At 54.7% G+C, this 15,687-nt stretch overlaps 1 protein-coding gene across 1 annotated transcript; it reads left to right on the top strand.

The window, feature by feature from the left end:
• Positions 1-10,385: 10,385 nt before the first annotated feature.
• On the top strand, positions 10,386-14,319 carry SOX18 (SRY-box transcription factor 18). Its single transcript, XM_066561550.1, has 2 exons — positions 10,386-10,966; positions 12,554-14,319. The coding sequence occupies exons 1-2, from the start codon at positions 10,564-10,566 to the stop codon at positions 13,402-13,404; spliced, it is 1,254 nt and encodes a 417-aa protein (XP_066417647.1). The 5' UTR covers positions 10,386-10,563; the 3' UTR covers positions 13,405-14,319.
• Positions 14,320-15,687: the final 1,368 nt, after the last annotated feature.

The raw sequence follows: 15,687 nt of genomic DNA, 5'->3' as shown, positions 1-15,687 counted from the left end.
ACTGACTGGTAGAAAGGCAGGAAGGAGAGGCTCAGCGAGGAGGGCTGGAGCCTTTTCCATGAAATAACCTCAGCATTCAGCCGTGATTTGCCGGAGAGCAAAGGCAGCATGTTCCCTGCTCAGTGCCCTCATCGAGCAGAGCCAGGTCACCGCGGCTGTGCCGTGCCCTCTGCTCCCCGCGGCGATGGCAGCACAGATAAGGACCTTGTCCCGCTTATCGCCCCATCAGCGGCTCTGCAGCGGCTCCGCTGCCCCAGCTCCGAGCACCGAGCCCTGATCTCATCAGCGCGCCGCACACTTGCAGCCCGAACAATGACCAACACAATTCCCAGAAATGCACAGCCTCCTGCTAAAGCCTCCCTGGGGGAAAGCATGCCAGCCGGCCTGTCGGCACCAGCACGGCCATCGCTGCCAGCCGCTGGCAAACGCAGCCTGTGGAGGCACCCCCGAGAAAACAAGGGTGTGCTGGGTGGGGTGGAGGAAGAGTCCTTGGGGCCACCCATGAGCTCGCTGTCCTCAGGAAGTCGCTCTCCCTCTTGCTGTTTGTGACCAGGTGTCTCACCCTGTCCCAGCCACCCCGTTTGCAGCCCCTGCCCGCTCTGAATGCCTGCTCAGTTCACAAAGGGGCCGAGATGCAAAACTTAGCCACAGCTGCCTGGGCTGGGAGGATACAGGCAGGGCCATGGACATTCCTCACCTCAGTGGGGACCCTGGAGAGGCTTTTTCACATCTCACAGATGTGAGCTTCCCTAAGTGTCTCAGGCTCACAGAGCCTTTCCTGTCACATTTGAGTAATTGCTGTTTCCACTTCCAGATGGAATATCTGGACTCTGAAGCAGGCAAGGCTGGATGCTCAAAGCAGGTATGTGCCTTGTCTGAGCTGAGCTGGAAGTGGGAGAGGGCCAGCGGCTGGCATGGCCATCCTTTCTGCAAGCACTTCCTCTGGAGCTCACCAGCCTGTCTTCTCCCCACACAAGGCCAGATGTGCCAGGGAAGCAGCACAGTGCAGCAGCAGAGATGTCACCTGCAGACCTCACAGCGATGCAGCAGACACACCAAATCCCCCTGCAAAAGGTGCAACGCCAGCACCATCCCAGATCTCACATGAGCGAAGAGCATCACCTGGAACAGCACAACGGTGTTCCCAGAGCAGGAGGATGAACCTTGCAGTGCCCCAAGTGAAGGAGGACCTGCCTCCCAGCGTCCCTGACATGAGGTGCATTGTTCATGAAAACACATGGGGAAGTCCAAGGAGGACAGACTCGCTGGCTGCGTTGGGCTTCCTGCCTCCTGCCCCGGCCGCCGCCTGACATCATCGCTCCCGGTGGGAATGGCCACCCTGGCCCCACTCGGTCCCTGACATTAGCCAACAATTTCCTGACCTCCTGTCCGGCTTTTCAGCCTCCCACGGCCCCCCATGGTGGGGAGGCTTTTGTGCCTGAGATGATAGAAAGATGACAGATAGATTAGATTGATAGATAGATAGATAGATAGATACATACATACATACATACATACATACATAGAAAGATGATAGATAGATAGATAGATAGATAGATAGATAGATAGATAGATAGATAGATAGATAGATTGATAGATAGATAATAGATAGATGATAGATAGATAGATAGATAGATAGATAGATAGATAGATAGATGCTTGACTCCCGCCACCATGGCACGAGAGCTGGCAAACCTGCATCCTCTTCCTTACTACCATGGGTACAACCGAGATGATTATGCCCATCACCTCACCATCCTCATCTGAGGGTATGGGAGTGCGTGTTCTCCAAAAATGCCCTGTTCAAATTCACAGGGGAAATACAGAGCGGAAGGAATGTGGGGGTAAGCAACACAGGTGTTGGAAGGATGTGTGTGAAACACACAGGTACTGCCTGGCCTCCATGCACCAGCCCTGTGGAGGCACCCACCTTCTCCCCATCATCCTCAAATCTGCCCAAGTGACAGCAGGGTCTGGGTACAGTGTATGCCACATCACCCATCCACCCTGCAAACATTGGCTTTTCCAAACAAACACACTTTTTGGTGAAAATGTGGAGGATTGTGCAAGCCTCGGGCTGTTGCTGCACAGCCTCTCTTGCCTTGCAGCTGTGAGTTTTTCCCTGAGTGACTCCTCACGAGCAGAGCACAACCTTGGGCTGACGTGCTGCAAACCTGCCCTTGTCCAAACCCGCTGCCATCAGCACTTTGCTGCAGCTGCTTCCAGTGCTGCTCTAAGAGTTTTTCCTTGCAGCCTAAACCCCCACTGCTGGCTCCATCTTTCTGGCTCCAGCCCACTGGGGATGGAAGGTTTCTCCTTCCCGAATACAAATATAACTGTAATCTGCTAAACCCTGTGTTGATCCCGACTGCATCCTCCTGTCCTGAGCTTTCCTACAGTGCCTTTTATACCGGTAATAGCACCAGGCTCCTTCTCCCATCATTGTTGACTCGACAATGAAAACTGTTTGTATTATTGTGTCCCCGAAGCTTTGCCAATAGCACATGTGTCCCGAGCTGATAGCAACAGGCTTTGGCAAGGCTGCAGCTCCATCAGATAAGAGCCTTTAACCTTATTTCTGCAGCTCGAGCGCTCCTCGAAGGGCCATTCTGTCGTGAGCCTTTCCTTATCCTTCCCCTGAGCTTGCAGATCCACGGGCTCCATGGGCCAAGAAGAGGGGTCGCTGGCAGAGGGCAGAGGTGGAGGTGTTCAGGGCAAGCAGCCTGGGAAACAGCCTCAGCTTGGGTGAGGGAAGAGCCCTGGGGGGAGATGGAAAGACAGAGCTGCTTTCCCAGGCAATTTAAGGGCCAAATGCACGGCCGTCCCTTGTCCCCTGCCTTCCTCAGGGACCCTCTCCACCCCGCCGTGCTCCACCTTGGCTCGGCTCCCGCACGCAGCAGGAGCGAAGTGGAGGAGAAACGCTGGAGCCCGGAGGCCCTCGCACGCTCCCGGCTGGCCCGCGAACAAAGCCTTTCCCTTGGAGCCCTTCCCCGCCGCCTCCCTCCTGCCCCGGCCCCCTGCGCTCCGCCAGCCGCGGGGATCCCCGGCATCGGCACAGCCCCGGGGGTCCGCAGCACCCTCCCCATCCCACCCTGCATCCCTGTGCCAAACCCCTCCATGACTGCTCCCAGCACCCCCGAGCTCCAGCTCTGCTGCTGGGGGATTTCCTGAGCTGCAGCACAAAGGATGTTCTGAAATCAGAAAGCAAAGAAAACGATGCTGCCTGTAGCAAGCTTTAAAATCTCACTTTTAGGCCAATTTATGGCAGGGATGTCACAATTCTTGGGGTTTTGAGCTTCAAATGCAGCACATCCCCTTTCCCTTCCCTTACTGTCCCCAGTGCAGCACCTAAAAGCAAAAGTTGTTCCTCTGCTGGCAAGAGGGAATGCTCTCAGGTCTTTCTCTTTATTTTTAGTGTTATTATTGTAATTATTATTATTATTATTGTTGTAATTATAATAATCATTCTCTCAGAGGACAGAATCACTCAGTCAGAGATACATCCTGCCCTTTGCTGGGGACATTGTTGTCTCTAAAGGGCCTGAGGAGAGACTGGGTCACCCCATGCCCTGTACAAGATGTGGAGAAACTGAGGCACAGAGCCACAGCAGCATCTACCCCACTCTGAGCCAAAATTCCTCTCTTCCACATGCCTTTCCCTGTCTGTAAGAGGTGAGGTTCTCTCAGCAACATCCTCATTCTTTCTGCTGGGCAGTAAAAACCTTGGTGAAGCACAGAGGTGGCCACAAGATCCTGTGTGCAATGGGGTGGGCTGCAAGCTTTGGCAAAGGTTGTCACTTCCAGGGATGCTGCAAAGGGCTCCCCTCCTTCCAGGGATGCTGTAGTGTTCCTCTTCCTCCAGGGGTGCTGCAAAGGGCTCCCCTCCTTCCAGGTCTGGTTGTGGTGATGCTCAGAAATCAGGCAGCCACCTTTGCTGAACAAAAACCAGCCAGTGAATGGAAACCCTGGGCAGAAAGCACTGGGCTGGGGGCTGCAGGGGAAGTGGAGAGAGAGGGGAGGCGAGAGGAGAGAGGGAAAGGGAAGAGGGAAAAGGGAAGGGGGGCACATGGCACAGGCAGCAGCCATCTGCCATCTGCTGCTGCCTGTGGAGGTCATGCCTCATGCGAAGTTGAACCACGTCAGGAGCCACAGCAGCTCCTGAGAACAGCAAACCTTTCCTAGATGGAGATGTCCTGTGCTGCTGGATCCATCCCAGCGAGAGAGAGGATGGGTGACCCTTCTGCTGCCAGCCAGGGGGCTCGATGCCCACAGTGGTGCCACCACCCACTGTCTCACGTGGGCACAGAGGCTGGGAATGCACAGAGCAGAGCTCTGTGAGAAAGGTGTATTCAGAGGGGAGACTGCACTTCTCCTGGGCATCACATCCTGTCCTGGGAGTCCCCAGGGCTAAGGCCATGGAGAGGGGCCATACTGGAGCTGCAGATGGCTGTGGTTGTCATGGGCATGTGTGGCTGCAGGGCCACAGATGGGCAGCTCCAGCCTACCTCCCAAAAAATTCCAGGCTCAGAAATCATTCTAATTGCAGTTTTCCTTTCCTTAGCACCCAAAAGGAGGTCAGGCATCCCGAGGCAGCCAGCCTGGGCATGCAGAGGGAGCAGGATCCCAGTTCTTGGCTGCATCTCCTGCACAGACACCAGCAAGCAGCGTTCTCTGCCAACTGAAGCGATGGAAGCAGCGAATAACCCCGGCATGCCCAGGCTCTGCACAGCCCAACTGTCGGCCAGCTGCCTGTTCCTGGGAGGATGCAGTGCCACAGGCAGGGAGCATTTTCTTGCTATAATCAAGAAAAGAAATTGTGCAGATCGGAGCAGCTGAATGGCAGCCAAATCTGCTTCTCGGCGGCTTTTCTACACTCTGTATTCATGTATTTGGCATGAGTAGCTCTGCATTGAGGTAATTCATTAATGCTCAACCAAAAATGTGTTTATGGAAGTCTTGAAATAGTTGGTAGAAGTGTAAGACTTTCCTTCCTAAAAGCCTGGGCTCTCTCTGTGATGGGAACTGGGTATTAAAGCAACGAGTACTGCTGCAGTCAGCTGCCAGGGAAGCGACTGCAGGCAGCGTCTGCCCTGCGCATTCCTGCATGCTCTGATCTCCTTGTGCTGAAGCCTTTCCTGGGATTTAGTGCCCATAAGCACCATGGGTGGGATTTGCAACAGTTCTGCTCATGTATGGGGTGTGGGGACATCACCCCAGGTTTCACAGGGAGCAGCTTAGGAGCAAACTCAGGGTGATGTGGCTGGAAGTGCAGCACCCCGAGCTGATGGTGGGACCAGAGAGTCAGCTGTGCCAGAAGGGGCTGTGGCAGAGCAAAAGCAGGGGAAGGGGAGGCAGGACAGCCTTGGGGAGGCCCAAGGTCTCTGGCCATCACCCAGGAGGTGCAGTGGCTGCACCCATGCAGAGCAAACAGCTTTTTCAGGTTAGCTCTGGGTTTCGCTGCTCGCACAATGGATATCGCTGTTGTCGTTCCAGTTATAATCCTGTATAAACAAGGCTGACCTCTGGTTATTGAAAAGAGCTGAAAATAAAGACAACTTTCTCTGCTTCCTCAGATGCAGTGTCTGATTGCCAGGCTTGGCTGACACAGCCCACACCGTGCTCCCAGCTCAGCCCCTGCAGCTGTTGGGGACCTGCAGCACGGTTGGCAGCAGGGCAGAGTGGCAGTGAGCACACAGGCAGAGAGCCACTGTGGCCCAGGACACCTTCCCACTGTCCCTGATGCCCTTCGCTTGTCAGAGGGAGCTGGCAGCCCAAAAAAACAGCACATGAGCAGAAAACAGCTGAGCTGGGCATTCCCTGGACTGGGAGTGGCACAACCTCCCACTTTCCCCGACTTGGGTGGGAGTTTGATCCTGGCTGGGGACACTGGGGTTTGTCACCCTTGTACAGGCACATGGCTGCAGCCAGGATGCTCCTGACACAGATGCTGAACCCCAGCTGCCTCGCTCGGCACTTTCCAGCTCCACCTGACCCACTGAACTCTTTGTGCCCGAGGAAACCAGTCACTGAGCTGGGCCCTGGAGCAAGGGAGGCTCCGGTGAACACAGCATTTCCCAGGGATGACTTCAGCCTCCCAGCAGGGCTCACACACAGCCCCAGCCCTGAGTCCTTTGCTCTGCAGGAAGCGCCTTTCTTTGGGAAGCCTTTGTTCCAGCAAGGCTGGAGCAGCCCCAGCCCAGGGGAGCCCAGGGGACAGGGACACGGGGGCACCTCTCAGGGCACTGGGCGAGCTGCCAGCCTGGGCTGTGCTGCACAGGTCCCCAAAAACTGTGTGAGGAACAGCCCATGGTCACCCTGAGGATCTCCATCTCCTTTGGCAGGTGTCACGTCCATCCCACCTGGCTGCACTGCTCTGAGTGGCCTAACGATAATAATTCACTATAATTAATAACAAATCTCTCCCTGTGAAAAATCTCATTCATCCATATTGGACACACAGCAGCACCGGCCACACACGGCTGGTAATTGCATGGTGATTAATCAATTAGTGCTGTGAACACATCTAGAGGCAAGGCTGGTCTGTGTGAGCAAGGGAAGGCAGTGCTGGGCACCAGAGGAGGGTGCAGCACTTGCACCCAGGCCCAAGGACCCATCCTGCCCCTGCCCCTGAAAAGGGAGGATAAAAAGCGCCCTGCACCCTCTGAAAAGGAGGATAAAAAGCAATTTTCCTACTGCAGCTTGGAGCCTGGCCACTGCTGTGCTATAGGAACCTGCCAGCATCCACCCGCCACCTCTGTTACCTGGATGCAAATTTTGGGGACAAGTTCCTTGGATTTGGTTGCACAGCCTCAGCCTGGGGCTCCTGCACCAACCCACAGGCAGCAGCAGCAGAAATAACCACCAGGCTCAGTTGGCAAGAGGCTCTTCCCTCCTTGCCATCCCCACCAGCCCCTCTTTGAGCCCTCAAATCCCTGACACCCCTTGGGATGATCCAGGTGGTGCCACTTCTATTTTTAGCCGGGTGGGAGCTCGGCATTGGACCTGGCTGGGAGGAATAACCGGGAGCGGGCGGGCTGAGGCGGGGAGGGCAAATGCCTTTGTGCCGGGGAGCAGAGGCGGCCGTCCCGCCACGCTTCCTCTGCTAGGTGTGGCCTGGGATGCTCGGGAGGGAAGCCAGGGGCCGGGCTGGGGTCAGCCAGCTGCCAGCTCCATGAAACTGCGGAGGGAATGAAAAAAAAAATAAAATTAAAAACCACGCAACTCCAGAGGCTGTGTGCTGGACTGGGGTCCAGCTTGCCTGATTCCAAGAGAGGAGGGCACGGGGAGAGGTCACTGGGCTGGCACACACCGGTCCTGGCTCTGCCCGGGGATGCCCAGAGCTTCCTCCCTGCCTGCAGCTGCAGGTGTGGCTGGTGAGGAGCCGCTGGGCCAGCAGCACCCCAAGCTCCAGCCCTGCAGGCAGCAAGGAGAAAGGAGGGCTTTATCAAACCCCTCCCAGGAAGGCTGAGCCAGGCACAGACCCTGCATCTTCATCCCACACCTGGGTGAGGGGGCTTTCACTCCTGGAGTGAAGCTCTGTGGTGCTGGAGGGGAACAAAGCAGGGTGGCATTGTCCTTGAAGGCAGGCTCCTCCCGGGATATTCTGGGTGCTTTGCACACAGGCATTTCTGCATCCAGGCATTTCTGTGTGCTTTGTGTACTGCTCCATCCCCCTCTCAGCTCTCCTTCCCCTCTCTCTGTGCTTTGCCTCCTCCAAAACCATGCCACACTACATGGCTCTTCATCCCATTCCTTTTTTGCATTTTTTTTCCTTTTTTTTTTCCTTTTTTTTTTCCTTAATGATTTCCTAATGATGCAGAACCAACAGCAAATGCACTGTAAGACCAGGTTTGCAGACCCAGTGAAAGGCTGGGTTCCATGCAAGCTTGAGGGTCAAAGTGCCTGGCTTTGCTCCATGGTCAGGAGTTCTCAAACAATCCCATTATAACAGGGACAGCAGCACCACCCTGATCTCTGCCCCCTGCAACAGGGAGAACATCCTGAGCCCAGGCCTGCAGTGGCTGCACAGAGCAGTGTGGATGACATGAAGCTCTACCTCTCTTGGGGAGGGTTTGCCCCAGCTCTTCACATCATTCCAGGGCTAGGAAAATCAGAGCTGCCCCCACTCCCACCCTGCTGCAGCTCATCCCCACCACATCCCAAATGCCAGCTGGTGCCACCAGGTCCAACCCCAGCTCCAGAGCAGCTTGGAGCACCCCTGGAGGCCAAGGATTGTGCCAGGGCCATGGAGGAGGCACAGAGAGGATGTGATCAGGGAAAGCACCACATGCTTGGCTGAAGCCTGGGAGAAGGAGATGTCCCCATCAGCTGCCGAGACTGATTGCCCCCAAGGCTGCTCACTTCACTCCACAGGCAGCCACGGGTCGCAGCTTGAGAGTCCCCAGATCCCCCAGCACCCACCTTGCTTCTGCCAGAGCAGGGACAAAGAGCCAAAGCCTCGAGGGGCTCTGCTCTGGATGGCAGCAGGGACTGCTTCTCCACCAAAGCAGTGCTCCAGCTCCCTCTGGATGGGGGAGAGAGGAGAGGAGACTCCTTGCAGCTGTGTGGGCTCTCCTGTGGACTGGTGCTGATTTGCACTTTCAAAATTTTAATTAGAAGTTCGAGAAACATGAAGGAAATCTCGCCCGAAACCTCTGTCGCTCCTGGTTGATGATTGAAGAATAAGTGAGACATGATTTTTAATTTTTTTTTTATTATTTTTTAGAGGCCTTTGTTTTGTTTAGGGTTAACAGCAGATCGGCTTGTCCAAATCACTTCCAGACACACAGAAACCATGGCATGCAATACCCCACGGCTGTGAGAGGCTGGGGCTGGGCTCTTGCGCAACCCAGTGCCCCAAGTCTTCCTGAGGCTGAGGTTCACATTTCAGGCTGGGGTCCAGGGCATGTCCACAGCCAGAGAGGGCCTGGGGCAGGTACCCGGAGCTGGGACACCTCTTCCAAGTCAGCCCGATTGCCCCGGGGGTTTCAGGGGGCAGGCACAGTGTGCCAGACAATTGATTGCAAATGGGCCCCGCAGTAGCTCCCAGTGCTAAGGGCAGGAAGGTCCTTCAGACCACCTGAGCTGACCCTTGGCACTGCAAATCCCCTCTGGATGGCGGCCAAGCCGGCGGAGCAGTGACCTGGTGGCAGGGGACGTGCTGCTTTGCTGTGGCTGCCGGTGGCAGCGTGCTGCGGGCACCCAGCCGTGCCCAAGGCATGCAGCGATGGCACAGCCGCGCCAGCCCCGGCAGCCCTGCAGGCTGGGCTGAGCCACCATCACCTGGCTGACGCTGACCCCCCCGTTCCTCAACAGTCCCTAGAAAACACAATGCTTTCCGTGTAAAACTCAAGGAGCCGTTTCTTTGCCTGACACTGAAATTCCCACAGAAAAATGCCGGGGGAGAGAGGGCTCACCCCTGCCTTCACCCCAGGGCTGCTCCCAGCCCCGGATGGGGAATGCTGGCCAAAACACACACACGGAGTCAGCCGTAAGAAAAATAAACGCCGAGCCCTGAACATCCCTGTGCCCCTGCACACAGGCTGGCGGGCGAAGCTGAACGCTTCCCTGCTTCCCTGATTCCCTGCTTCCCTGCTTCCCTGCTTCGGCACCGCGGGTGGCGGGGGGCGAGGGCAGGGCACAGCGAGCAGAAAAGGGGCTCGCAAAGAGAAAGAAAAAAGAAAAGAAAAAAAGAAGAAGACATAAAGAAAGACAAGAAAGACAGAAAGAAAGACGGACAGAAAAAAAAGACAGAAAGAAAGACAAAAAAAACGGAAAGAGAGAGAGAGAAAGAAAGAGAGAGAGAGAGAAAGAGAGAAAGAGAGAAAGAAAGAGAGAAAGAAAGAGAGAGAGAAAAGAGAGAAAGAAAGAAAGAGAGAGAGAAAAGAGAGAAAGAAAGAGAGAGAGAGAGAGAAAGAAAGAAAGAAAGAAAGAAAGAAAGAAAGAAAGAAAGAAAGAAAGAAAGAAAGAAAGAAAGAAAGAAAGAAAGAAAGAAAGAAAGAAAGAAAGAAAGAAAGAAAGAAAGAAAGAAAGAAAGATTTAAAAAAAATAGAATGAGAGAAAAATGTAACAACCCTTCTCCTTGGACAGAAGGGAACGGGGCAGAAGCTTCCACACCGGTCCCAGCTCGGCCCTCCCCGGGTGGTTCTTCCTGCTGGTGCCTGGGGACGCCCCCCTTCCCTCCTCCTCCTCCTCCCCCTCATCTCCTCCTTCTCCTCCTCCCCCTCATCTCCTCCTCCTCTCCCTCTCCTCCTCCTCCTCCTCCTCCCCTCGCCCCGCTGATTGGTCCAGCCCGGCTATATTTTGCCCCTTCCAGCCCAGCATCATCCCAAAAGTTTTTTTTTGGGGGGAAAGGGGGGAAAAAACCAAAAAAAGATAGGAAAAAAAAAAGAAAAGAAAAGAAACCAAAACAAACGCAGGCGAGCCCGAGTCCCCCGAAGGCAGGCGAGGGAAGCGAGCTGCGGGCGGCTGCTCGGCGGTGCTGGACCCGGTGGGACGCGGCAGGAATCCCGATTCTCTCTCCGGCACCCGCTCGGGTCGGACACAAAGTGCTGTCTAGCTGGAATGAATATATCTGAGTCTAACTACTGCCGAGAGGAGATATCGCAACCCCGGGGCGACTGTTCATGGGTCACCGCCGCCGTGCCGGCCGCTGAGCCCGGGCTCGCCTTCCCGCGCCCCCCGGGAGCCGCCTCCCCCGCCAGCCGCACGCCCAGCCCCGAGCCCGGCTTCGCCTTCGGCCCCGGCCCCGGCGGAGCGGCCCCCGGCGCGGCCCCCAGCCGCACGCCCAGCCCCGAGCCGGGCTATGGATACAGCCCCCCGGCCGGCCGCCCCGAGGGCAAGGCCGCCGAGGACTCCCGCATCCGCCGGCCCATGAACGCCTTCATGGTCTGGGCGAAGGATGAGCGCAAGCGGCTGGCGCAGCAGAACCCCGACCTGCACAACGCCGTGCTCAGCAAGATGCTGGGTGAGCGGGAGCGGAGCGGGAGGAGGGCTGGGGGCGCGGGGATGCGGGAGCGGGGCTGGGGATGCGGGAGTATGGAGCTAGAGATGCGGGGATGCTGCATTACGGGGCTGGGGATGCGGGCTGCAAGAGTACAGGGCTATGGGATGCAGGTTTACAGAGCCAGGGACAGGGCGATGTGGGGCTGGGGATCCAGGCTGCAATAATACAGGGCTGTGGGATGGAGAGGATATCGAGCTGAGGGGACGAGGATGTGGGAGTATGGGGCTGGGAATACAGCAATACAGAGATACAGGTCTGTGGATGTGGGCTTCAAGAGTGCAGGGATGCAGGGGTACAGAGCTCAGAATGTTGGGGTACAGGGCTGGGGGTGTACAGGATAGGCAGGTTTGGTTCTGATAGTCCAAGGCAGTGGGATGCAGGGCTACAGAGCTGGAGATGTGAACTCCTGAGGTACAGGGATTCAGGGCTGGCAGTGTGGAATGGAGAAGTGCAGGGATTTGGGGTGTGTGCTGAGAGTCCAGGACCGTGGGATGCAGACTGCACAGATACAAGGTAGCAGGCTGTAGGATGCAAGGATATGGGGCTCTGCTAGCCAGGCTCCAAGGGTACAGGACTGCGGGATGCAGATTGCAAGAATATGGGGGTGCAGGAGTTGAGGTACAAGGATGGGGTGCTGTGAATACAGAACTGGGGGATGCAGGGCTATGGGCTGAAAGGGTAAAGAGCTGCAGGACACAAGCTTTAGGGATGTGGGATGAAGGGCTACGAGTTGCAGGTTGCAAGGATGCAGGGCTGCAGGGATGCGAGCTGTAAGGATGCAGGACTCTTGGATGGGACTCTTGGATGCAGGACTCAGGCTGTGGGATGTGATGTTATATGATGTGGGAATATGGGGCTGTGGGATGTGAGGATGTGAAGATACAGAGCTGCATGTACACAAGATGCAGGGAAATAGGGCTGCGGGATGCAGAGATCCAGGGCTGAGCGGTGCACAGCTGCAGGGATGCAGGATATGGGAATACAGGCTGCAGGATGCGGGATGCACGACTGTAGGATGCGGGATGTGGGAACACGGGAAGCAGGATATGGGTAAATGGAGCTGCAGGATGCGGGACTACGGGAAGCAGGATATGGCCAGACAGAGCAGCAGGATACAGAGACACGGGGCTGCGGGGTGTGGGGATGTGGCATCCAGGATATGGTGCTGTGAGTTTTTGGGATGGGTGATTTGCTCTGCAGAGGTGCAGGCTATGGATGCAAGATGCAGGGAAGCAGGGACTGTACCAAGGGGCAGTGGGAGGTAGAATCCCCAGCCCTGGCAGAGGGGCTCCCATTCCATGTAGCCCCATTCTCCCACAGCACTGAAGTGCTGGGCACTCCTGGAGCCTCCTTCTGGGACAAGGGAACAGCCTGGCTTGGGAACCCATTCCCCAGCCCTTCCTGCTGCCAGCAGTGAGACCCTTCTCAGGTGCCAAGCCATCTGCAGGAGCCCTTCACCCCTAGGCTGCCTCTCCCTGGGTGCCCCCGTGCCCTGGCCAGTGCCAGGTGGCTGAGCCACTCTTACAGAGCTTCTCTTTCCTCTTCCAGGCCAATCGTGGAAAGCGCTGAGCGCCAGCGACAAGCGTCCCTTCGTGGAAGAGGCAGAGCGACTGCGAATCCAGCATCTCCAGGATCACCCCAATTACAAATACCGCCCAAGGAGAAAGAAGCAAGCCAAGAAAATCAAGAGGATGGAACCCAATATCCTCCTGCATAACCTTTCCCAGCCTTGCAGTGACAACTTCAGCATGAGTCACCATGGCGGCAGCCAGCCGGGCCACCCCCAGCCTCCCCCACTTAACCACTTCAGAGAACTCCACTCCATGGGGTCGGATATTGAAAACTATGGCTTGCCAACTCCTGAGATGTCTCCCTTGGATGTCTTGGAACAGACCGAGCCGGCGTTTTTCCCCCCGCACATGCAGGATGACTGCAACATGATGCCCTTTCGCAGCTACCACCACCATCACCAGATGGAGTTTCCCCAGGAGAAGTGCATGGGGCGGGACGTGGCCGTGCCCTACACTCAGACCCCCTCACACTTGGCCGACGCCATGAGGACTCCCCATCCCTCCAGCCTTTACTACAACCAGATGTGCTCAGGAACTCAGAACGGGCTTTCCGCCCACCTGGGCCAGCTGTCGCCCCCGCCTGAAGCCCACCACATGGAGAGCGTGGATCACTTGAACCAAACCGAGCTCTGGACAGACGTTGACCGCAATGAGTTTGACCAGTATTTGAACATGAGCAGGACTCGTCCCGAAGCCTCGGGCCTCCCTTACCATGTCTCCCTGTCCAAAGTGACTCCTAGAAGCATCTCCTGCGAGGAGAGCAGTTTGATATCCGCCCTGTCCGATGCCAGCAGTGCTGTTTACTATAGCCCCTGCATCACTGGTTAGGTTGACCCCACCATCCAATGCGTGCACCAGGAGAGCCCTGACTCTCCTCTAAAAAACAAAAAGCCATCCTCCTTTAACCACGAGCTCCATCATATTTAGAGTATCTCATTAAATGCATCGCTTTCTTGTTTGTTCTTTTTTATTTTGATTTTTTTTTTATTTTTTTAGAGACAGACCATGCTGAACTCACTGATATACCGTATAACTATATAACACAGATAGACGCCTTTCCCCGCCGTGCTCCCCGCTCCAGCCCTCGGCAGGGCACATCTCCAGCTCTCACCAGCTCCAAGGGGCATTTTCAAGCCAATTCCAGTAAATCCTGCCTGAAACAATCACATCAGGATGAGCCAAAGTGTGACCTGTCCCCAGTATTTAACCCAAGGACAGGTGAACTTTTAGGGGGGAAAAAGCTTTTAGAAAGATTTGCCGGGGCTGTTAAAGAGTCAGCACCCATTAGGGGTGGGCTTTAGGACAGTTTTTACTGTATTCTCAGCAATATATTTTAATTGGGCAACAAAACTATATTTTTACTAAGCATTTTTATATATAAAATGGTATTTAATGTCTTTTGGGTTTTTTTATTAGACTTTTTAAAAAGAAATCAAGGGATATCCATGAGATCTAAAGCATTTATGTAGCAAAGCTGGATTTAAAGAAAAAAAAAAAAAGGAAGGGGGGAAAAAAGGAGATATTTTGTGAAAAGGGAATGCTAATGTAAATATTGAGGAACAACTGACTGGAATTTTGTACAAAAGAAAAATATGACTGCAAACACTTTTATTGTCTAGAACTGTATGGAGAGCAAACTGTTTTATTCTGGTTAATTATTAAAACATCTTCATATAATTGTTCCCATCTTGTGTGCTTGTTGTGTGAACACATATTTTCCGCAAATACATGTTGTCCCAACCATTTCCAGATTTTTGTATCCGTTGATTAATGTTTTGACAACCTGGCAAATGTATTAATTTCCAAGCTGCCGCCCGCCTGCCCTGTCAGCCGCCTCGGGCTCCTCGAGCACGGCTCTGCTCGGTTCGGCACAGGACGGTGGCTTGGGATGGGATGGGATGGGATGGGATGGGATGGGATGGGATGGGATGGGATGGGATGGGATGGGATGGGATTCTGGCGGCAGCCCCACAGCACCGCACCGTGCCGCCTGGAGATGCTCCCAGCAGGAAAAGCAGCTGTTCTCAGATTAAAATATAATAAAACATGTGATATCCTCCTCCGAAACGAGCCTTGGTGTGGTCATTGTTTTGGCATGATGGCAGCGCACCGATGCGTGGTGCCCATGGCTCACCTTGTTTTCCCATGAAACCCCCCAAAAATAGAGCCAGGCTTCTCCAATGCTTTCTCTCCAATCCTCGGAGCTGGAAGAAAACTCCGTGTACTGGAGCCTTTCCTCCTCCTGGCCTTCATTGGCTCCTTCCCGGCTCCAGCAGTGGCGGATCTTGCCGAGCCATCACCATGCCCAGCCGGATCCTGCTCGGAGCTGCTGGTGCTTTGCTGGAGCTTCATCCCCCTCCTGTGAATCACTGTATGATTTACAGGGAGCTTTTTTGTTCAATTTGAAAAGGAGGAACAACAATCTGTTGCTTAAAACCCGGTGGCATCCATTCCTTGAGCGCCAAGTGATTTAAACCAGGCTGATATTGCCAAAAAAGGCTGTTTTAAAAAAAAAAAATTAAAAATTGAATAGAAGAAGAGGTTTTTTGTTGTTGTTGTTGGCAAAGAATTGCCTTTTAGGGGAAATGGATATTTAACAAATGACATTAATTTTCAAGCTTCTCCTAAATTAAATTCACATTAGTGTTAACAGGACTCAATCCTGACTCACTTTTTTTTGTTGTTGTTGAATGTGAAGCGCTAATAAACGGGACCACTCTGGGGGCTGGCGGCGCGTTCCCATGGAACGCCACAAAGGCGCTTCATTGTCTTTCCATATACAGTATGTAAAAAGGGGGAATACATGGAAAAATGACCTCACTACCTACACGGGAGGGCTGGCGGGCGCCCGGCGGGTGCCAGAACCCGCGCTGCAGCAAACAAACACAACACCAAATGAGAAGCATCCTGTGCCGCCGCCGATGACTATGAAAGGAAGCAGCCGGCTATGGGCTCCATCCCCAAAGCGGCCTGGGAGGAAGGAGATGAGGGAGGGGGGAAAGAAGAAAGCCCTGAGTTATTTTCCAGCTCCCAGCTTCCAGGTACCTTCCAGGCATGGATGCAGTCACTTCCTGCGGTTCGAAGCAGCGGTGAGCAGGCCGGTCCTTGCCC

This window comes from Molothrus aeneus, chromosome 17 (genome assembly GCF_037042795.1).
Source record: "Molothrus aeneus isolate 106 chromosome 17, BPBGC_Maene_1.0, whole genome shotgun sequence".
In the NCBI taxonomy this organism is placed as follows: Eukaryota; Metazoa; Chordata; class Aves; order Passeriformes; family Icteridae; genus Molothrus; species Molothrus aeneus.
This window is presented reverse-complemented; position numbering and strand designations above follow the sequence as displayed.

What these genes read in the sequence shown, in the direction of transcription:
- SOX18 (XM_066561550.1), top strand. Translation starts at nt 10,564, where the DNA reads ATGAATATATCTGAGTCTAACTACTGCCGAGAGGAGATATCGCAACCC. An exon ending in CGTGCTCAGCAAGATGCTGG is followed by an intron (nt 10,967 to 12,553) that starts GTGAGCGGGAGC and finishes TTCCTCTTCCAG; the next exon opens with GCCAATCGTGGAAAGCGCTG.